Below are 24765 nucleotides of genomic sequence, written 5' to 3'. Positions count from 1 at the left end.
ACCCGAAGGTAGGCAGTTATATACCGTCAAGGATAGGAACTTTAAAGGTCATTATACAAAAAGGAAATTACAAACATTAGTCCGTTTCAAATACTGATCCACGACAATGACGGACACCAACTTTAAAGGACAATCAAGTGACAGCGCTACCCAAGGCAGCATATATAACAGACTACAAATGACAGCAGTTCATATATAACGAGTCTTCAACGCAAATTGTTCATCACACGGTGCTTTGAAATACAGACTCAACTGACTCAAACTCCAAAAAACGATCCACGACGATGAAGGACACTCCAAACAAACTTAAAAAGACACTTAAGCAAGTAGCGGTGGTAAAAAGTAAGTGCGGAATGGGAGCAAGCAGTACAGGGTCTCACTCCTCGTCAGACTCAGCGCTCTGGAGCCACTCCACGACGGGCTTGGCATTCTTCACGACCTGGGAGTCCTTGCCGGCAGCAACAGCCTCATTGTACCACTGCACAATAGTCTCTTCCTCGAGGACGTCTCCGTCGTAGAGGGCCTTCAGGACGACAGGCAGCTCCTTCAGGGCCTCGGCGCTGCACTTGCCACAGAACGCCTCGATAGACTGGAGCAGGAGCATCTGGGCGGCTTCATCAGGCACAGCAGCAGCAAGGTACTTCCTGTTCTTCACCACATCCTTCGCAAACCCCTTGGCAGCACCATGGAAGAGCGCCTCGAAGAGGGCATCCATCACATCCTTCAGGGGCAGGGGCGAGGAGGACAGCAACCCCTTGAGCTGAGCTGCGGTGGCAGCATTGGCTAGGCTGGCCTTGATCTCTTCAACCAGTGCATCATAGGGAGTGGTGGTTTTGGCCCCATTCTGGTTACCGTTGGAGGTCTCTTCAGCCTTTGCTGTGCCATTGGCACCGCCATCATCCTTGTGCTGGGCCTGTTTCTTCTTCTTCTCAGTCTCTTCAGTGGCAAGCATAACCATTTCAGCAGTTGCTGCACTCAGCTGTTCCTCCATGCGCTTTCTCGCAGCCTCTGCTGACGTGTCAGTCGCCCACTGTACATCATCATCATCGTCATCATCATCGTCTGCAGCAGCTGCAAAGTCAGCATCTCTTGGTGATGAGACATGTTCCTCATCAGAGCCCCCAGCACCCTTCTTCTTTGTGGCAACACCTTTTGCAGTACTCTCCTTGGATGAAGCACCTTTCTTCTTCCCATCCTTCTTGAGTTTCTTCATCTCCTCATCAGCAGCTTCACCTTCTTTCAGACGCTCCTTCTCAGCCCTCCGCATAGCTTTCTTGTCCTTGCCACCTTTCTTTGCCTCTGGTGGGTTCTTCAGGATGAATGTAGTGAGCTTGTCCCTCATGTCAACATCCGAGAGGAAGCCACAGGCAGCACATTTCAAAGTTATCATCTCTTTCTTGGAGATGAGGACCTCCGTCTCAGGGTTGCCACAGCCATAACACTGGACATACTTCTTGATGAAGTTCTCAAGCAGACCAGCCAGCTTCGAAGTGTCATGGGCTCCATTGACCAAGGAGATTCCCGTCTTCTCATCAAACTTTGATTGTGCCCCAAGCTCACATCCAAAGTACTTGGTTGTGTAGGAAGCAGGCCTGGCAAGTGCTTTTGCTATATCAACCATGTTCACAATATTGGTCTTGATGCCATTACCACGGCCTTCAATTTTGGTCAACATTCTGGGCATCTTGTACCTGTAGAAGGCATCATCCTTGTTTGAAGCACCAATGTTTTGCAGCGCCATCTTGAGAAAATCTTTCTGCAGCAGATGCTATCAGATGTGGCAAAATTCAGAAGAAATAGTAGCTGCAGGACTCTGAGCACAGGCAGTGGCAAGTGAACTCTCAGAACCAGAGAACCTAATGGGCTCTTGATGCATGCAGGGGAGCACAAACTTATGCCTTTTTCTCGTTGCACGAGAGTACTCTCCCAGCAATCCAACTGATCCCAAATAGACCGATGCTTGTTCAGACATAAAAGAAGGTTCAGCGTACCCCTCCACTTTGTCAGATTGCAGCAAAACAGATGCTGCTACCTGGTTTAAAACAAGTGAAAGATGAAACATCAGTGATTATTCATGTAATGTGAGATTACAAGAAACTAACTGAAATAAAGGTATAATATCATTGACAAGAAAGGACTACATTATTAATTCATGACACAGGTTGCTGGCTGAGCTAGGCATCAGCAACTAAATAGACATTGCAAGTGAATTAGGCATCACTGCAGAAAGGAGGCTACACTTTTTGCACAACCAAATCAGCAGCAAAATTAACATTTATAGTCAGCACATGATGAACTTCAAGACAATAGGACTAAACTTTCCAAATTAATAAAACTACTCCAATATCATAAGGGGCATGTATCAGAAGTAAACCTATCCACGAGCAACAAATTTTACTAGCAAAAGCAAAGATGCACCTAGATAAAATATCAAAAAATTACAGCAGAATAACTGCTAAATGAAGTACTATCTCCAGACATGCAGATATATAATTACTAAGCACGCACAGTTTCAACCAACAACTCGCATACCTCCATGAACAAAGATAAAACTGAATTTGTAAAACCCAACAAAAACAACTACCTCAATCCATTCAACTATAATAATGGAAACAAAAATTAAGGACAGGATATATAGACTACATAACAGACAAGAAAAGGATAACAGACTCTGCCTATGATATTGACCTGATATGTAAGCTAACCAACAAAATATGTAACACTGATAACAGCAATCCATATGTTTAGCCACAGGTCAAGTACAATAATAACACAGGGACAGGGTATTCCATCAAAACTGGCCTCGATCAAATACTAGAAACTGACAGTACCAAACGAGATCGAACAAGGGAACATCACGTAACTAAAACAAGGAGGTCTAATTCAACTAGCACAGTATTGCAACGTTTGCTTGAGCTAAAACTACAGCACTACCGGATCCCAATCGAGATGCAAACCCTAACGTCGAGTAGCCGCTGCGGGCAAGGAATTCGTCCAAAGCAAACCCTAGCCGACGCCGAGCCCACGACGACCTGCGACAGCAGATCACCAGACCGCCATGCCTACCAATCGCAACACACATCCAGATCGGATCCTCCCACCCAGACCAAACCAACCCCCAAATACATCGCAAATCTAGCAGATACCTAGGCAAGGGAGCACGCGAGAAACGAAGAGCGGGACGGGAGGAGACGGTGAGCGTTCTCACCTCGTCGGCGGGCGGGGGGACGAAACCGCAATCGAACCGAAATCGATCGGAGGCTGCGGGCGGTGGCGGCGAGGCGACGGAGTGGTTAGGAGGGGGAGGAGAGGCGGGCGGCTTTTATAGGCGGGGCGAGAGAAGTAAAGGAGGCTCCGCTAGGGCTGCCGTCCCCGGCTCGCCTTCTCCTACCGCCTCTTTTTCTCGGATTTTTTTATTTTTCTTCGTCGTGTCATGGTCTGGCTTTTCGTCCGGTGCTACCACCCCAACGGCCTTCCGCGTATACGCCGAAAAAAATATAAACGGAGGAGAGCTCAGCACGGAACAAGAGGTTCAAAATTCTTGTATTCGCAAGCAAAAACAGAAAATTCTAGGTTTTTTTTTTTGAACATACAGAAAACTCTAGTCACGCGTTGTTTTGACGAAAAAATCTTCAGCATACAATCGATGGGGAGCAGGTGCTATGTGTTCGGATACGTGCATTTTCTTTCTTGTCAAGAAAGAAAGAAAGGCGATCTCCTTTGCTAGACTAGTCTTTCACCGCCGTCCCTCGGCGGCCCACCTTCATCAATGACCTCTTGTTGTCGGTGATGGGAGGCGTCGGATTTTTGGGCGTGCAGATCGTATGGTTTTATTAGGTTTTAGGTCACCGCTAGTTTAGGATTTAACTGCTTGACATCTTAGCTCTGCCAAGGATGACGACAAAGACAAATCATAAAGCTTTAGCTTCTTTTGTCGACACGGCGTTCTGCTTTTGGTGGGTGGTTAATGGATGCTAGCATGTTTCAATCATGGATAGTGTGGCGACGGCGGCATATATACGCTGGACTTGTGTCTTTGGGCTCCGTCGTTCCGACGGCGTTCGCTCTGGCGTTGGCAGCATTCCTATGGTGTCCTTAGGCTCCATCATCGCGATCGCACTTGCTCTAGCATCGATGCGGAGCACGAAAGGTTGTTCATGATTGGGTGTCGGTGGTTTTCTCAATCGGCGACAGTTGGAAGACGGTGGATTTGTGGTTGATGGTTAGTGGGTCAGGTTTTCTCCTTCGAATCGTGGCGAGGAGTTGCCATATTTGGAGTTCGGTGGCGTGTTTGGGGTGCTTCCCTACCAGATTCTTTCAACGGTAAATGGCTTTGCCTTTGACAAGCTACTTTTGAGGTTTGGAAAGCTGTAAAATAGCGATGGAGTCGCGTCGAGCTCGATGAAGAGGTGGTATGTCCCTTTTTCCTTCTATGTGTTGCTATGGTGGTGTCAGAGGCACGTGATGGAAGCTGACATCAAGCTCAGGAGATTATTCGGTCTTAATTGTAATATCCTTTCTTGGATGGGGTCGTTTGGGCTGAAGCTCGGATTTTGTTGTCTTTTCGGTTTTATCAAATCGGTGTCTACGTGGTTTGTGCTTTTTTTTCGTTATATGAATGAGACTCATATTATCATAAAGAAAAGGTGGCATGTGTTCGGATATGTCAATATTACAATTACATAGTGAATACTCGCACACCTTGTCTACTCCCAAAAAAAATTCTGAGTTTCTTCAGTTTTATCACTAACTTTATCCTAATAGCATTCAAAATGTGTTTCTAATAGATTGTTTCATTTCAGTATTTATTTATGTTGGTCATAAGATGGCAAAGGAAGTTATTCACTTTGTAAATTTCATGTTTTCTATTCACCTAGTAACATCAATGAGACATAGCCGCTTCCCCGCTAAAAAAAGTAAACAATACATTAGCTCAAAATCAACTGGAAAATGATGGACATTGTCCACACGAAGAGAGCAACAGAAAACTTGTACACCCTCCATTTCATAATGTAGTGCGTGTAGATTTTTTTTACAGGTCAAACTTCGCAAACTTTGACCATATTGAGCGAGAAAAATATTTACATCTAAAATACCAAACACATATCACTAGATACATTGTGAGTTATATTTTCATATCGTATATGCTTGGTATTGTAGATATAGATAGTTTTCTCCATAAAATTGGTCAAAGTTTGCTAAGTTTGAATTTTCAAAAAATGTATATGCGCTATATTATGGAATGGATGGAGTAAGTAAAAGTTTGGCATCAAAATTGTCATTCCGTCACATTCATTGTGAAAATCAAAAGTTAATAGAGAAACTTCATGATAAAGGTCCTGTTTGGATCATGGGGTTAGAGCTAGTTTGGGTTAGTTGAGGGCTCAAATCTATATCTATATCTACTATTAAAGGGGATAGGTATTCTTGGTTTGGTCCTGCTTTGTTTCGTCCCGTTTTAGATTTTTTTACATATGCTATGTTTTAATTGGAAACTGAGATGTGCGTGAAAAAAAGGAAAAAAATAACTAAGCGAAACAGCCCGCCGGCCGGCCCATGTTTGAACTGTTGTTGGCTCAACCTACGTATGCTATGTTTTAGTTGGAAACTAATACGTACGTGAAAAAGAACGAAAAAACCTAAGCCGGCCCGCCGGCCGTCCCATGTTTGAACTGCTGTTGGCTCCAGTTGTTAACCACCTTTTGTTTGCAGATGACAGCCTGTTGCTTTTTAAGGCTAGTGTGGAGGGAGCTAGTGCAGTTTCAAACCTGTTGAATACATATTGTTTGGCTTCAGGGTAGAGGATTAATCATGACAAATCTTCCATCTTTTTCAGTAAAGGGTGCCCTGAGCATATCAGACAAGGAGTAAAAAATGGCCTCAATGTGCAGAACGAGTCTTTGAGTGAAAAATATTTGGGCTTGCCAACTGAAGTGGGTCAGTCAAAAAGTGGCGCTTTCAAGTACCTTCGCGATAGAGTCTGGGAGAAGGTCAAGGGATGGATGGAGAAGCTCCTGTCTGCTGCAAGCAAAGAGATCTTGATAAAGTCAGTGGCACAAGCGATCCCGGTGTTCTCTATGTCATGCTTTAGACTGACAAGAGGGCTCTGTGAGAGCATTACTTCTATCATTCGCCAGTTCTGGTGGGGCAGCAAACAAGGAAAAAGAAGACCATGCTGGGTCTCCTGGGATGTGATGACAAAACCAAAGAGTCTAGGTGGTTTGGGCTTCCGAGACATGGAGATTTTTAACCTAGCTCTTCTGTCCAGACAGGCATGGAGATTGTTGCAGGAACCGGACTCACTCAGTGCACGTTTGCTAAAGGCAATTTACTACCCAAACACATCAATACCCGAGGCCGAACTGGGGTCACGACCTTCTCAAATATGGCGTGCCATTGTAGATGGTCGAAACATAATGAAGCTAGGCATCATCAGGCAGATAGGGGATGGATCATCAACCAACATCTGGACTCATAGCTGGATCCCTAGGGAAGGTTTCTCAAAACCTGTCACATCCCTCGTGGCCAACCCACCGAGGATGGTGGCTGATTTATTAGATCACAACATGGCAGCATGGCGGGAAGATTTGGTTCGGCAGGTTTTTCTACCTGTAGACGCTGAGGCAATACTAAAGATACCGATTTGCACGAGGCTTGTTCAGGACTTCTGGGTGTGGGCGGAAGACCCGAAAGGCAGGTACTCTGTTCGATCGGCATACAACATGATTTTCCGCATAAAGACTGGAAGAGAAGCTTGGCTTGAGGAAGTAGAGGATGTGTCAAACAGCAGCGCAGAATGCAGAGGATGGGCTTCGGTTTGGGGTATGCAAGTACCTTCAAAATTGAAGGTATTTGTTTGGCGCCTCGCACAACATTCTCTTCCAACCGGAGATATATTGCAGCATCGGAACATGGCGACAACGAGTGAGTGTGCTATTTGTGGTGCAGCTGACAACTGGCGTCATTCCGTGCTGGATTGCGCCATGTCAAGGAGCGTGTGGGCACTGTCAAACTCAGATCTTGTGGAACACATGTGCATGAACACAGATGACAGTGCCAAGGGCTGGTTGTTCTCCATGAGTGAGTCGCTGCCACAGGAAGAATTTACCACGTTAGTTGTTACACTTTGGGCAATATGGCATGCTCGTCGGAAGCTGATACATGAAGGAATCTTCCAAACTCCTTTCTCCACACAAGCTTTTATCAGAAGCTATATCTACGATCTTCAACTAACCTTCAAGGCCCCAAGCAGGGGTCGGGCGGATGCACAACCGAAGCCTACGTCATGCCTACCTCCCCAGGAGGGGCACTCCAAGCTTAATGTGGATGCAGCAGTGCCTAGGGCAGGAGGTTTTGGAGCTGTGGGAGCGATTTGCAGAGATGATGCCGGACTGTTCATGGGTGCATCAGCTGTTGTCTTCAAAAACATCGACCAGCCTGCTGGAGAGCATTGCCATTAGAGAGTCTCTAGCCCTTGCTGACGATCTATACATCCAAAAAATTCAAGTGGCCTCCGATTGTAAGTCAGCGATTGAAGCAATCTAGCGAGGAACATCTTCATCTTATGGTGCAGTAGTGACGGAGATCAAAGAACACTCTAGTAGGTTTACATCCTGTTTATTTAGACATGAATTTAGAACTTCGAATGTTGAAGCACACAAACTAGCAAAGCATGCTTTAACTCTCGGGACCGTCGCCATGTTTGGTTAGGCCATCCGGAGGAACTCTCTTTCGTCCATGTAAATGTGACGGGTTATGAATAAAGCTTTGCGAGTTTGCCTCAAAAAAACGTATGCTATGTTTTAGTTGAAAACTAATACGTACGTGAAAAAGAACGAAAAAACTAAGCAAAACGGCCAGCCGGTCGGCTCATGTCTGAGCTGCTGCTAGCTCAACCTCTAGCAAGCCAAAAAGAATTGCTGCTCGTGCAGGTGTCGAACTTGCAACCCCGACAAACAGACAAATCCTCTCCATCAACTTATCCAGTTGTCTCCTCTAAATTGTCATTTTCTATTTATACATCACTTTTGACAAAGTTATGTAGGCCTAGGTCGTCAGTGCGCGTATGAGGCAAAACAATGTCTACGTGTAGGATCCTTAAAATTACGTGTACAGGTAGATTCTTACAAAAAATCATGCATGTGTAGAAACTTTTTTTTACGCGATGCATATGCACAAACTTGCTATTTTGAATTGCGATGTGAAGAAACCTGATTTTCTTTTCTTTTGAGAAAGTGAGGAAACTTGATATGATGACCTTTTTATCTTTTTTTGGGGGGTTGATAATATTTTTACCTGGTACACCGTACTAATTGATGGCAGATCTGCCTTAAAAAACGTGTGCCGATTCAAACTGGGCCTGCTTCGCAAGAGAGAAAAAAATGATCAATCGGTTCGCTACCTGATTAAATAGGACCACCTTGGCTTTTATACCAAATTTTACAGATTTATATGCATGCACGAGTTGTCATGAACTTGAAGACAAACAAGGCGCCTCAAGAATAAGAACAAAAAGGATGAAATGTGTGTCTCATTCATCCGGTGGGCATAAAATGAAAGAGAAATTAATACCAGGAATTAAATATTCAATGAGGTGAGGGGTCACGGCATAGATTCTTGCAGGACAGATAGCAATGACACAACTACGTGGACTAATAACACAATGAAAAAATACGAGGTAGGAGGGCATGACATGAGAGTCGATTTGGGAGGTGAGATGGGCTAAAACACATTTAGCAAGATTTCTTCATGACTCCGTGCACATTTCGAAAAATTGCTCCAACTTCTGAATAATGCCTTGGTATGTAGGATTTGAAATGAGGCCTTTTAAATAACAGAGTAGTTGTACAAAAATTGTACCAAAAATATCATACATGATGGTCTTTAACGTACGTCTTATAGGCATTTCTGGTAGCGTTTGTCTTACTGCCGCCATTGGGTGGCACCATTCGAATATTGTTATGCCGTGTTGTTGTGGTGGACATGTTAATTATCTCTCCCATTACAACGCACGGGCATATGTACTAGTAACCCAAAAGTATCCAAACAGGAAGGGTTAGAGTGGGTTAGTTTCATCTAACCCAACTACCCCGTGAAGAGGTGCTTATTTGGGTTAGAGTGGGTTAGAAAATAACTCTAACTCTAACTGTTTAGAGTATCCAAACAGGACCAAAGTCAAATAATTGGTTAGGTGTGTATTTATTGGATTCTAGACTAGACTCAAATCATGATAGCCAACAAATGCGGTAGTGGCACAGGAGCGGCTGAGAAAGATTAACAAAATCCTAGTGAAAATGCGGTTTACTAGTGCCGTGCTACAAGCATAGAGTCCAGTTTACGATCCAAAAAAGAAAAGCGTGGAGTCCAGCCTAGAACACAACCAATTCAAAGAAAAGCTTCCCCGCAAAAAAAAAAAATCAAAGAAAAGCTGCTACGGCGGAAAAGAGGAAGAAAATGATTGAGTACACGGTGACATCCTTTTTCTTCTTCATATTTGCCTGCAAAGATGCTTTTCTTACGGAGGGAGCCTGGCTGTTTGTAGAGGCAAATACTTTGACCACACGGTGTTGTTTGGTTGTTTGAGCCGAGAATGTAAAGGTGAGACGCTGTGTAGGCATCACCTTCTCGTGGCCAAATTCATTGTTTTGACCCTTTTGTGCACGTTTAGTCGCATCTGACCCCTCTTTGGAAAGTTTTTCGGATCTGACCTTTTTCCTACCGCCACCCGAGCTGGCGGTAGGCTAGAACACCCTATCGCCACCGGCTCTGGTGGTAGGGACCGGGTCAACGTTGACGGTGCCGTCTGTCTGCTGACGTGGATAAGTGGCTACCGCCACTGGTCGTGGCGGTAGGTCTAGGTAGCCTACCACCAAAGGCTGTGGCGGTAGGGTGCGCTGAATGCACAAAACCAATGGCTGGGGGTTAGGTGGGCCCCACAAGCCACCCATTCGCCCCCAAGTTCTTTCTTCCCCGAGCTGAGCCCCTCTCCCCCTCTCTCCCCCATCCTAGGGCTCCATCAAATTCATCTCCATTGCTTGAGTTTTCTCCGGTGGATTGAGGCCATTTTCATCACTCAAGGTACCTCACCCACTCTTTTCTTTTTGGTTGGTTGGAATCAACTTATTTGATGGCATTGATTTCTTTTATGCAAACCCTAGTTGTGTTACTTTTTGTGTGAAATCAATGGATTTGATGGATGGTAATCTAGATCTAGGGTTGTATATGTGTGATTGACCATGTGTAGTGTGCTAACTTTGTTGTTTGTAGCTAGATCTATGGTTATTGTTTTGGTTATTTCTAGGGTTAGGGTTAGTGTTAAGCAAAGTCATTTTTAGTTGTTAGGGTCAACCCATGATATTTTGTTCTTTAGTTGTTATTTGTTTTGTTGCTTAAATGTATTGCATAGAACTTTTATCGATCCATGGGATGCACAATGGATATTGTCCCATATTATGTTGCCGGCTATCATTGACATTTTCTAAAATTTATTTAGATGGGTAGTCTCGTGAATCTCCATTATTTGGATAAGGAGACATTTATGAATGGCAATGACGATGAAGGGGAAGAACACATGGTATTTGAGTATAGCCCAACCTATGAGGATGTAGTTGTGAAAGTTAGAAGTGTGTTACATTGGATGGACCCAAGTGATGAGGTTAAACTTATTGGAAGGTATGATGTTGGAGTGGGGGTGAAGTCTCGGTTGAAGAGTATGCCTATCACCTCGGAATTGCATTGGAAGGTGTACAAGGGTAAAGTAGAGCAATCACAAGACAACTCACTTGAATTATTTGCCAGCAAGGTTGATGCTCCTCTGCTACAAATTGACTTGAATCGGCATGCCTCCTCCCCAATACATGATGCTAGGGTTGAGGTGTATGTCCCCAATTCTTATAGCCAACCACCAAGTAGTCAATCAAATGAAGCGGAGATGAATGATAGAGCCACAGTAATTGAAGACCCAAAGATTCTAGCTATGGATCATGTTGATGATGATGATGCTTATGCGGAAGAAGAAGAGATTCATTACAATCCAATAGGTAACTTGGATGTCATCGTCCATCAACAAGACATGGATCGTAGCCTCCCTTATAACCGTATGTGTGGTTATGGCTCGAATGGCGAGGGTCCTGAGGAAGATTTGGACGAAGATGGACTCATGGTGCAAGAAAATCAATTGTTTAAGGAGGTGCATGGCAAGGAAAGAGGACCCCCATCATTTCGTGATCTTAGCCTAGCCGACCATGCCATTGTTGATGGTGGCATGAGACTGGGGTTGGTTGAACCAACACCGTGGCCGAGAGTCGGCGATCCAAGGCCAAAGGGTGAGGATGAGAATGCTCATTTGAAAAAAGGCATCAAGTTTGGGTGCTTCCAAGAGTTTAAGATGTGGTTGAGTGACTATGCCATTCGGAACCATAGGCCATTTGTTGTTGGTCATTCGAACCAAGAGGTGTGGTACACCGTGAAGTGTGACAAATAAGGTTGTAAATGGAAGGTTCATGGAAGAAAAATTCAAGAAACGGGGCAATGGGAGTTGAAAAGTTGTGTAGCTACTCATGAGTGCATACCTCCAGACAAAGCTGACCGAAGCAAGGGTCACCCTCAACTCACTTCAGAGTTTCTTGGCTACAAATTATTGAATGAGATATCCCATGACCCAACCGTGAAGGTGAAGTTTCTGATGAGTATTGTTGAAAAAATGTACGGATACAAGGTCAACTATGGGAAGGTATGGAAGGCCAAGTCAAATGCTAATAGGATGTTGCACGGTGATTATGCGGCCGCATACAATATTCTTCCGAGGATGTTGGGAGCCATTGCACATAAGAACCCAGGCATGCAACATGGGGTTGAGGACATTGATGGAGTGTTTCATCGTGCCTTCTGGAGTTTTGGGCAATGCATCGAGGCATTTAAGCATTGTCGTTCGGTGTTGTCTATAGATGGCACTTTCTTGACCGGCAAATACAAGGGCACACTAATGGTGGCAATGGCTCATTCATCCAATGATAACGTGTTGCCGGTGGCCTTTACTTTAGTTCCTTCCGAGCATGATGACAATTGGGAGTGGTTCATGGGGCATGTGAGGACCAAGGTCATTGAGAAGAGGCAGGTATGCATTATATCGGACCGACACCATGGCATTCTCAAAGCCATAGAAGTTGTCATTCCTGGGCTTCCAAAGCTTCATCACCGATGGTGCATGAGGCATTTCGTGGCGAACTTCTACCGGGCATGCAAGAGCAAGGAGTTTTGCAAAGACCTTACACATGTTTGTGTGGCATTCACCGTCAGTTCATTCAAAATCCAGTATGATAAACTCTTCAAGGCTTTGGCAAAGAACAAAGGTGGAAGAGCATTCTTGGAAAGGAATTATGGGGAGAAGCATAAGTGGTCACGCGCTTACGAGGAAGGATGTTGGAGATACGGTGACATGACGAGCAACATGGTTGAATGCTTCAACAATGTGCTTAAGGGCGTCCGTTCTTTGCCGGTGACTGCAATACTGAAATACACCTTCTTCAGGCTGAACGAGTATTTTCTTAGGCATTCCGAAACCACCACCAAATGGATAGGTGAGAAAAAAGAGTATCCCGACAAGGTTGATGATTGGTTGAGGTTTCAAGCAGGGAAGTCCTCACATCAACAAATCATTAGATTCAACGACAAAGAAATGATCTACCAAGTGGATGAGCCAGGTGGCACAACACGAGACGGCGTGGCTTACGGCGGTGTTGCGTATAAGGTGGACCTCAGGAACCGGTGGTGTCAGTGTGAGAGGCCTCATAAGTACCACTGGCCGTGCTCGCATTTGATGATGGCGGCCAAGGCGAGAAACTTGCATGTTTCTGATGGGAGGACCGTGCGGTTGCAGGAGTTCACATTGGAAGCCACGAGGTTGACATGGGCGCCTCGATTTCATCCTTTCCTTGACCAGTCACAGTGGCCTGAGTACGATGGCCCACATATTGTGCCTGACCCTGAACTCATGGTGCCTACAAAGGGAAGAAGAAGAAAGAAGAGGTTTAGGAGTGACATGGATGATCTAGCTGGTTACACCGGAATGAAACAGTTTGGTAGCGGTCATTTCATGGAGCCACCGGACATCAACAACTGTGGACAATGTGACGATCCGGGACACAATGTTAGGACATGCACCAAAAAACCAAGGACCGATGCCAACACGAGCTCTAGCCAAACAGGTGTTCATAGAGGAGGTTCCGGTGGCACACGAGGAGGTAGGACTGGTGGCCGTGGAGGACGGACTAGTCTTAGAGGTAGTGCACGAGGAGGAACTACTATTGGTGGGCGTGGAGGACGGGCGAGTCTTAGAGGCGCCGGTGGAGGTGGTCGTTCTTCCGGTCTTACTAGGACGAGGAGGATCGATAGAGGAAGGCCTATTGACGTTTTGCTTAATCCGGATGGTTGAAATAATATGAATGGTACTTGTTGTTTTGTGTAATCACTCTTATTTCATTTTCTCTATTCATTGCGTTGATATCTTTCACTAACAACCACTCATATTTTTGTAGCCATGGCTTCAGCCGGTTCCATGATGAGGCCGCCGTGTGCTGATCGTGAAGACATGCCGAACAAGTGGGAGAACGCCAAGATGGACGAGGTGACGGAAAAAGATATGAAAACTCCATCATGTTGGTGTGGAGATGTTTGCAAGGTGAAGGTGTCCACCGACCGCAAGAAGTCATGGACGTAAGGGAGAAGATTCTTTGTGTGTCCCAACTATGCACATGATCGGAGGCTTCCAACAAACGCCTATGACGTACCACCGGTATGGTCAAAGAGTAATCTCAAATTTTGTCCAACTTCAACTCATAATCCTAACAACAAATTTTTTTTATCCTATGCAGTCACCACCTCCTCTTTGCAAGTACTTCACATGGATAGATCAAGATGTTCCAGAGGATGTCGAAAAGGACCAATATCAAGATTGTCTTAGGAGGCAACGATGGTTTGAAGAAGCATTTCAGAGGTGCTGGGATGAAGAGCGCTGTCAGAAGGAGAAGATGAAACAAAAGAAACGCGAGGAGGAGAGGGCACGCAAAGAGAAGGCTGCTCGTGAAGAAGAGAGGGCAAGAAAGCTTGCAAGGGCTCGTGATGCACAAGAGGAGGATGAGGCACGTTACAAGAAGGGAAAAAGGCCCATGTTTCCTTAGTGATCTTTAGATGCATCTATTGAAGTTGTATGTCTGTGACTGTCCGATGGTATTTCGTATGCCGGATATTTGATGATATTGCGATGCTTGAGACTATTTTATTCCACTATGTATGAACTATTTGTGATCTTTAGTGTTGAAATACTTCTGAGCTAAAAAAGTGTCAGACAAATTGTTGCTGAAATATTTTCAGGTATATATGATTGTTGTTTGTTTAGTTATCTACTTTGTCTAACATGTTGCTTTCTTTCATTTTGTAGAGATTTGAACCCTACCGCCATAGTCCGCGGCGGTAGGATGTGGCCGCCTACCGCCGGGGGCAGTGGCGGTAGGCCCTGATACTCGCGCGCGGAGCCAGACACTTGTATGGTGGGGGCGCAACATCAGTTTTCACAGTTTTTTTAGATCAAACAACAGCATATATGCACAGTTTTCACATCAGTTCATCATATGTAATAAATAGAGCACAAATAGTAGAAAATAAGTCCAACATAACACTACAAATATAAGTCCTCAAGTCCAACATAAAACTTGAAATAAAAGTCATCAAGTCCAAAGCAAACTAATAGCTCATGATAGTTCAACATGGCCAAACACTAGTTTAACATGCCCAAACACTAGTTCATCGTCCCATTCTTCCTCTCTTAGAGCACCCCTCATTCGCGGTCTTCTTGCGGCGACGAGGGAGCGACTTTTGGAATGGTGACGGGCTGAATGGATCATCATGAGGGTGATAAACCCTTTTTGCTTGGGAGGCCGATGGTGCATCCATCATTTGTGACATGTTCATCTCTTCCGGGGCTTCGTCGTCCTGCAAGTCCACCTCCTCTTCCTCCTCAGATTCACCGGAGTCGCTGCCATCATCGGCGTGGCTAGAAGAAGCACGGACGTGGCTAGTATTAGCACCGGCGTGGCTAGAAGAAGCAGCGGCTCCACTAGCCTGCACCATGGATGTGCTCGGAGCATGCACATCTACGTCACCCGGGCTTGCGCATCCAAGAATGGTGACTAGCTTCCGGCAACGTTTCATGAAACGCTGCAGCAACAACAACAACAAAGAGACAAAGATTTTTAATGCATCAGAGTAAGGACTTGTGAAGTAAAACATTTTTAATGCAACAGACTAAGGATCTCTAGTGCTTACTTTCACCGTTTCCCTCAAGGTAGCATCCGACTCCGGAGTCCCAGGGTTATGGATTAGTGCATTCGAGCCTTCAATGACACACTACAAAAAAATACACTTCCGTGATGATATGTGTTTGTCATAGTAGGTCGCGTTTTTCGTCATGCATGTACATCCATGACGATTTTATGACAGGATCAAGATAGTCATACCTGTGCTGTCGTAGAAGTGTTCCATGACATTACCAAAATTATCATCACGGAAGTGTCCACTTCCATGATGATAAATCGCGCATCACAGAAGTGCTTTCGTCAAGGGTGACCGACACGTGGCATCCACCGTAACGGAACGCCGTTAAGCTATCGGGTCGGGTTTTGGATCCGATAACCCGTTAACAGCCCCGACCAATGGGGATTTTCCACGTGTAAAATCATCATTGGCTGGAGGAAACACGTGTCGGCTCATCGTTGGGACAGATGTCATCCACTCATTGGATAGAAGGCGCCTATGATACGTCGACACGTGGCATGGCCAATCAAGTTTAAATGGGCCAGCCCAACTAAAGGCCCACAAGATTTTGCGGCCCTTAATGGGCCGGCCCAGTTAAAGGCCCACGAGATTTTGCGGACTATAATGGGTTGGCCCAGCTAAAGGGCCACAAGATTTTGCGGGCCATAATAGGCCGGCCGAGGTAAAGGCCCACAAGATTTTTGTGTGCCATAATGGGCCGACCCAGGTAAAGGCCCACAAAATTCTTGTGGGTCATAATGGGCCGGCCCAGCTAAAGGCCCACGAGATTGCACCGACATTAATGGGCCAGCCCAACTGGAGGCCCACAAGATTTTGAGGACTCTAGTAGGCCGGCCCATTAACTGGCTGCAATGTTTTGGGCCAAATTTCAGCACATAATTGATCCAGTCCATTAATGGCCTGCCACGTTCCGGGCCTAATAATGGCGCATATAAGAATCGGTCCGTTAAAAGCCTCCCACTTTCTGGGCCAAATCACGGCCCAGATCAGGTCCGGCCCTTTAAGAGGCTTTGGGCTCAATTATGGCCCATATCAGATTCGGCCCGTTGACTGGACGCTATGATTTTGGGCCCACTTGCTAAAGGCCCATTTAGTAATTCGACCTGATATTAGTTTCGGCCTGTTAAGGGCCCATTTAACATTTTGGCCCTATATTAAGTTTGGCCTGTTAAAAGCCCGTCATATAGTTGGGCCTAACTACGGCCTGGTTTGCATCCGGCCTGCTCGCAGCCAATATCTGATTGGGCCAAACAAGGACCGAGACAACTTTGGCCTGTTAAAAGCTCGTGAATTGATTCGCACAATCATGGGTCGGGGTCCATTTCGGGCTGCCACCGGCCCGTGAGCTATTCGGCACGTTTCAGGCCCAGCCTACTTCTGAGCCTCCTAAAAGCCCATTGAGTTTTCTTGCGAAAAGAGGGTCGGGGGTTACTCGGCCTATTAAAGGCCCGAATCTACTAGTGGGCCAGTTTGACGGGGCCCATAATGCGGATCATACATCGTGATTGCATGACGGCCCGATTATGTACCGTAATTTTACGGTTTCGCCGGTTTACTGCGAAGATAGGACATATATACAGTAAAATAACTACAGCATCATGAATAAGAAAAAACCTAGACTATACAATAAAGAAATTACGGCATATTACATCCACTGGGCATCAAAGTTCGCCACTATGATAATAAAGCACAAGCAGACAACAGATTACATACACTGGGCATCAAAGATCGCCATCAGTGCAAATAAACACGGCGACAAAATAATATACAAAACCGACAACACTTCAATAGAGTTCAAGAAAGGTTAGCCCTGCTGGGGAGCTGCAGCGCAAGCAGCTGAGCAAGATGATGAGACTGCGCTTGTTCAACACTTATATCTTCCTCACTCTAAAAGATAAACAAGCAGACAGATGACAGGTTTCGCACATAAAAGTATCAGTGCTGACAATTCATCACATTTCTTACTGGCGAATAAAGTGACACAGTTTAAAATTGCATTAACACAATATGGCATTGTTCAGGTCAAGACATGGCAGGAAATGACATTGTGAAGGAGTTGGCAGCTTCACGACACCACTGGATTACAGATCAAGAACTCATAAGTATCAATGGTTAGTGTGTTGTCAATTTATCCCATTTCAGATTGGCAAATAAAGAGACGGTTTAAATAATAGTAGAATGATATGACATTGTTCATAGTTAAGACATTGTAAAATATGACATTGTGCTGTAGTGGGTAGGTTCACCACACCACTGGATTACGGATGAAGAACAGAAGCATACATGCAGTGCAAAAGAAGATCACTTGCTCTGAATAGTTTAATTTACATGGTATGAAGAAGGGACTTGGTTGTACAACTGAAAACTTAAATTGAGAAGGACAAACTTTTGTTTATGAACTACATAATAAACTTTAAACATGCAATTTGATGCAAACACCCAAAATAAACAGCTGTTGCAGTCATGCCTAACCAAATATACACAACAAAGTTTGAAGGCTTGAGAAGGACAAACTTACATTACTGGTGAAGACAGGCTCTATAAAGCCCTTGTCCATGTTGATGGGGGGGGGGGCAATTCAAGAAGTTTAGCACATAATCTTCTTCATAAGCATTGCCTTTATTCTACATTTTGTTAAGAGTAAATATAGATGTGATAATATACGAAAAAATGGAGAATATTTAAGATAAGATGAAGAGTGATGCTACATAACCAAGTAGCTATAAATGTATGTGCAGCGATACAGGCAAAAGGCACAGCCAAGAGCAATGCACAGCTAAACTTCTTCAGTACCAACCTTATGGTAAGAGTAAATATAGATCTGATGTGTAGAAAATGGAGGGCAAAGGAAAATAAGCTGCAGAGTGATGGTACATGAACAACTACCTGTCAATATAAGTACACTGATAAAGGACAACATGTACTTACAAGAACAATGCAGATCTAAAAAATTCATTGGCATTGGATATATTCTACACTAATGTAACCATTCATACAGATCGGATAATTTGGAGTAAACAATTGATAAGCAAGCTATCATGCATACTGCTGTCACATAATGAACCAGGTATGTATGCAAGTACAGTGATACATGACAACATGTACTAATAAGAGCAAAGCAGCGGGCAGCATATTTGCGATATCTTGTCGTTCTTTTCAAACCGGAATTCTTCTTCGAGTTGATTTCCTGCAAAAAAGATCTGTAAGGCACATGCAGAAAAGTAGAAGTTCAAATTGTCATGTGATTTCATAGACAATACCTCATCCTGGGAACGAGACCAGTGCATAACAAGGTTTTTCCATTCAGTGTCTTCTAAGTTTAGCACAGGAGACTTCACCGGAAATTCGTTTATAGACTTGCCATCAAAGTGTGATTTCCTCGGGTAACACCGATACTGCTGCAATGCTTCCTTGAAAAGCACAAGCAAGTTTTGCTCGTCATGACTATCCAGATTGACCCTCACCTAGTTACAACAATGTAATGTAAATCATTGATGTGTTCGATCAGCAGAAAACAGGAAAATAATAACCATGAATAATAGCACTTACACGTAAGTTGGACAGGAAGATGTGAAACTGGTGTTTGTCTTCACTATAATCTTCCCATGATGGGAATATATGCACGTAGTCCCTAACAACATTGAAAGCATTGTCTTTTAAACTGGGAATAAATGGAATGGGGTTCCAATCTGCAGGAATTGGTCATCTCTGCAGTTGGGATAGGTCTTCGGCCGGTGGACTTGCTGTACTTTTTGCTGGAGTGGGATTTTTTTGTGGTACAACTGGTGCTATGGCAAATGAAATCGGTATACCTTTTGCTGGAGTGCAGGTACTGTGTGGTGGGGCTAGTGGTGTGGCCAGTGAAGTATGGGTACAGTCTGCTGGAGTCGGTCCTATGTTTTGTGTCACTGGTTGTACAACCAATATAAGTGGGGCGTTGTCTGATTTCTCTGGCACCACCACATTTTTCAAGGACTTTGCTGGTGCTCCTTCAGGTTCGGAAATCACCCTCTTCCTTTTTGATGTCTGATGCACAAGAACAACATTTGAGTGGAAAAACATGGTATGACGACAGATGGAATATGTATTGATAATGGATGGGCATGGCTTCTCGAGTTATATGATGAGTAAACTAAGCAGATGGTGGTGCAACAAAGTAGAAGAAATGCAAGACAACATATGCAAGATACGCGCAATCAATAAAACCTTGCCAAATTAGAACATGCACCTTGATGGGTGAACATGACATGCCATCTGCCTTTGACTCCTCGAGGTTAGAATAGTCATTAGGATGATATTCTGAACAAGAATCAACAGGTGGGGAGCGTACGAGTTTCATTGCTTCCAGAATGGCACTCAATGCCTTGGTGCCAATTTTGTAAGTCATTGCAGTGTTCCACAATATTCTTCTGATGCGCGGATTCTGATATTCACTATAATTGCGTATAATATCTAAGAACCATGAAAATATAACTAGTTGTGAGATTATCTTTGTAATGCAGATGATATTCTAATATAGGGGCGCCCCTGTAAACACTTATGTGCTATCACTGGATTCTGATGAGAGAGCTCATGTGTGCTGTAATATCGTGCGTGCATTTATATAATCTGGCACAAGTACACAAAAAATAGGCTCCAGAAGTAAGGATAGCTGGCAGATGATAGGTTCATAATATACTGTATAGAGAGTTTATTGCCAAACCATGATAACAAGAGCACACAACAACTAGGCAGATCACAGTGTACATAACCGGGGTACACCATAACCACGATATATAAATCGGGAAAGTGGAACTGGCTTGAAAATACGGTGTTGTATTGCCGCTAGCAATTGAAAGCCTATCGATCACGTACAGGCCAGCACTATCGAACATGGTAAAGAAGAGCAAGCAGATTTTGGATAATAAAATGTTGGTTGCGCAGTGCCCACACATGATGAACCAGAGCACATTAAGAATGCAACTCCCAGCTGTCTCTCGACCATTTCAGGCGGTTGGATGAAGATCCTACGTCTCCTAACCCTTCTTCTTCCTCGTCTCTGATTCTTCCCATACAGAACACCGCATGGGCCGCCGGTCGGACCACCGGCCCCGATCGCCTGTGTTCCTCCGCCACCCCAACCCCCACCCACGTCGAGTTTTCTTCGTTCGGCAAGGCCCCACAACTACCCGAGCCCCTTGGATCACACCGGCGAGCTCTGAAAAATCGACTGACCCAATTTTGAAATTTAGTCTACTATGATTTAACTAGTGTGGAATATAAAAGGGGAAAACCATAAGCATTGGGAGTATAGTGTTGAGCGTGCCATGGAGGATCTGAAGGTACAAACCGAACAAAGGCAACTTCGCAACCAAGACAAGAAATCAGAGTAAAGCAGTGGCGATCTATTTTCTTGTTGCGATAAATAAGTTGAGCAGATACAAAAGAGTACCGCCTCTGGTGCGGCGCCGTGTACGCATCTGCTAAGAATTTGACGGTGCTGCGGTAGCGATGGCTGTCGGAGGCATGGAAGCAGATCTAGGAGGGTAGACGGTGGCGGCGGGGCGCGGTGGATGAGAAGGTCGTAGGAGCGATGCCGGCAAGGTGGACGACGGCGGGGATGAAGCGAGAGGACGGGATGCAAGGATCCCGGTCCGAAGGTGTGGATGAGAGAGGTCGATCTCTTGTAATGGACGGCGGCGTCGGGGTATCAGCTCCGGCATGGTGGAGGAGGACGGCAGTGGATGGGGTGGCGGACAGCGGCGAACGGAGGAGGGTGGGGTGGAGAGGGTGTTTTGGCGCCCACGGAGTACGAATGGGGAAAAGGGAGGCGGGGGGAACCATGTATTCAGGGCGCGCTTGTCTCAAATGCGAGGAAATTTACAAACTTATCCCCCGTTTAAAATTTCTACTACATCACAGCAACATTAGTTAGTTGGGGATAGGACGGTAATCTCGCATACACCGAATATTTGCCAACAAGAGTTTGTTTTTGGCGCCCACCGTGTATGAATATGAATCAGGGAGGGAGTCGATTTCGGCCGAGGGCACACTGTGTTTTGGCGCCCACCGTGTATGAATCCGGTGAGAGGGAGTTACGTCACGTTTGGGTGAAATTACAAACCTACCCCTATCCAAACCTATAGATATCCAGCAGATAGGCTTTGCGTGGCAGGGATAGGCAGTAGTGATTTCCATCTCGCAGATTTTGGTTTCGGACGGTTACTGCGACTTTCCCCGCTTCGTTCAAATTTTGCATAGTGCACGTTTACCGTGCCAACTCAATTCGAATCCTGTTTGTATTCTACTATTTTTTTCGGGCGGGATCCATTTTCAATTGGAATTACATTCTATATACATCATTTTTTTATATATACTTTCAAAAGCACAACACCATTTATACATAAATATGGTTTACAAATGGCATGATCTCAGATTCATAAGGTTGTATCCATCAATTTGGATTTTCAAATATTTGAAACCACTTTATGTTGAAATCCAATGTATGCATTCCTCGCTAATTGTCTCCAATTAATGTGTGTTTCATGCGGGTTTTGTTTTTAACTTCTCAAACATGTATAATGTGTTTCACACACGCAACATATAGTGTAATCCCGTTTATACATTAATTGCATATAAACCATGCATTGTTTGTAATTGAAGAATCTATGGATCACCAATATTGATAAACTATATAACATTACACGTGTGCCCAAATTCAAATGAATATGCATGTTTGATACACCAATTTGCGTTATGATATTATCGATGTCGTGATCTCCAGTTTAAATATTTGAATCCCCTTTAATCCAGATATTCGTCTCATATAGCTATCACTCATGCTTATATAGGACTATCTCTCTGGACCTATACGCGTTCATTGTCTCTCAGGCATCCCTCGTGCTACCTGTATGTCGACAATGACCTTTTATCTTCGTAACACACTGACGGTACTCTCTCCCTCGACCTTCATCACTCTATCTCTCTCTAAGTATATCTCGCTCCCTGCTATGTGTCTCTAGCTATGATTCTCCATGTGGAATCTCTTTCTCTCACACAAACACAAAACTTTGTCTCCCGGGTTCTCATTTCTCTCAACTATTCCCATGTGTGCCACTCGCACACCTCTCATACAGAGATGTCTTTCGCTCCTTAGATATGAGAACCTACGACTCTTCCTCTTCAATATCTCTTTCTCACACACAAACACAAACGTTGTCTCCCAGGGTCTCATATTTCTCCATTGTTCTCTTGTATGTCGCTCAAACACACCCTCTCTCCCTAGAGATATCTTGCGTTCCCTCATATGTCTTTCTAGCTATCACTCTCGTTGTGAAATATCTTTCTCTCTCACAGACACAAAACTCCGTCTCTCTGGATCTCATTTCTCTCTGATATCTATTTGTATGTGACTCACATGCACCCTCTCTCTATCTCTCTCACACCCACACACATAACCCAACCTTCTGATCCACTCGACTCCTATCTCCAGCGCACACTAGCTAGCATCTTTATCTTTCTGTTTATCTGTTTCTCCATCAACCTTCTTTCTCGCCCTCACTCTTGATTCCTATCGCGCACACTACATATGTTTCTCTCTACATGCAGTCAAGTGCCCTCTCACACACATATATAACTTCACCCTTTGAACCACCCGACGATCATCTCCGACACCCAAACTAACGGATGTCTCTCTAGCTAGCATCTCCATCTCTGTATCTATCTGTAGTTTCTCCGTCAACATTTCTTTATCGCACGGAGTCTTGCTTCCTATCACCCACACTATATATGTCTATCCATACATATGCATTTATAGGTTGATCTCTTTTTCACAATCGTTGCGCCTCACACCCTCTGCTCGCCATAGATGCATGCTCCAGCCCACGCCACTATATCTTAAAGACAAAAACACATGCTCAATTGTCGGGCTTCTTCCCTGCATTCTCGCATGCATGCATATTGTCATACCGATCCGTCTCTCCCATGTCGTTGATCTTAGGACTTATGTCTTCTTTCTCTTATCTCGATCATGCGCGCGCGCACACACACACATCCCACGTATACATGTATACCTCTCACACATGCACGTTCAAGGTCTCTATGTCTCCATACGTAGTTAATTACCCTCAATCCTAACGCCACATCAAATTGTTCTCCTCTTTTGTGCACATAACTTCCGCCTGGATGGGCAAAACACACACTCACACTTAACAATCTCCTTCTAGCTACCCCCCCCCCCCGCGCCTCTCACTCTTCCCCTATATCCCCGAAACCAATAAAACCATCCCTTTGTTTAATTCCCGCCTACATGCACCATCGATATATAGTAGTCTTCCTTGGTGTCTCTCGAACAAACACGTTCTCTCGATGTCGACTCCTCTCACGTGCACGCACCTTCTCTTCCCTTCCTACGGGCATTTTCTCTCTCGCACCTCATCGTTGGTGGCCTCTGCCATACACATCACCTCTCTATGATGAAGCCATGCACACTTAAATTACATCCGCCACAGGGGACCCCATGACACACACACACACACACACACGCATGCACGCATGCACACCCCCCCACACACACTAAGACTCCATCTCTCTCTCTCTCTCTCACACATACACACGCATGCCCCCCTGATAACCCACAAGTATAGGGGATCGCAACAGTTTTCGAGGGTAGAGTATTCAACCCAAATTTGTTGATTCGACATAAGGGGAGCCAAAGAATATTCTCAAGTATTAGCAGCTGAGTTGTCAATTCAACCACACCTGGAAACTTAGTATCTGCAGCAAGGTGTTTAGTAGCAAAGTAATATGATAGTGGTGGTAACAGTAACAAAAGTAAGGACAACAAAAGTAATGTTTTTGGTATTTTGTAGTGATTGTAACAGTAACAACGGAAAAGTAAATAAGCGAGAACCAGTATATGGAAAACTCGTAGGCACCAGATCAATGATGGATAATTATGCCGGATGTGGTTCATCATGTAACAGTCATAACATAGGGTGACACAGAACTAGCTCCAGTTCATCAATGTAATGTAGGCATGTATTCCGAATATAGTCATACGTGCTTATGGAAAAGAACTTGCATGACATCTTTTGTCCTACCCTCCCGTGGCAGTGGGGTCCTATTGGAAACTAAGGGAAATTAAGGCCTCCTTTTAATAGAGAACCGGAACAAAGCATTAGCACATAGTGAACACATGAACTCCTCAAACTATGGTCATCACCGGGAGTGGTTCCGATTATTGTCACTTCGGGGTTACCGGATCATAACACATAGTAGGTGACTATAGACTTGCAAGATAGGATCAAGAACTCACATATATTCATGAAAACATAATAGGTTCAGATCTGAAATCATGGCACTCAGGCCCTAGTGACAAGCATTAAGCATAGCAAAGTCATAGCAACATCAATCTCAGAACATAGTGGATACTAGGGATCAAACCCTAACAAAACT

General features: G+C 44.6%; 1 protein-coding gene across 1 annotated transcript; it reads right to left on the bottom strand.

Annotated features, from left to right (window-relative positions):
* Positions 1 to 121: 121 nt before the first annotated feature.
* On the bottom strand, positions 122 to 3345 carry LOC119322046 (eukaryotic translation initiation factor 5-like). The gene is made up of 2 exons (XM_037595551.1): positions 3209 to 3345; positions 122 to 2032 (listed from the first exon to the last, which is right to left on the bottom strand). The coding sequence occupies exon 2, from the start codon at positions 1739 to 1741 to the stop codon at positions 377 to 379; it is 1365 nt and encodes a 454-aa protein (XP_037451448.1). The 5' UTR covers positions 1742 to 2032; positions 3209 to 3345; the 3' UTR covers positions 122 to 376.
* Positions 3346 to 24765: the final 21420 nt, after the last annotated feature.

Source organism: Triticum dicoccoides, chromosome 6B (assembly GCF_002162155.2).
Source record: "Triticum dicoccoides isolate Atlit2015 ecotype Zavitan chromosome 6B, WEW_v2.0, whole genome shotgun sequence".
Classification (NCBI taxonomy): domain Eukaryota; kingdom Viridiplantae; phylum Streptophyta; class Magnoliopsida; order Poales; family Poaceae; genus Triticum; species Triticum dicoccoides.
The sequence above is the reverse complement of the archived record's forward strand: the minus strand, read 5'-3'. Positions and strand labels throughout refer to the sequence as shown.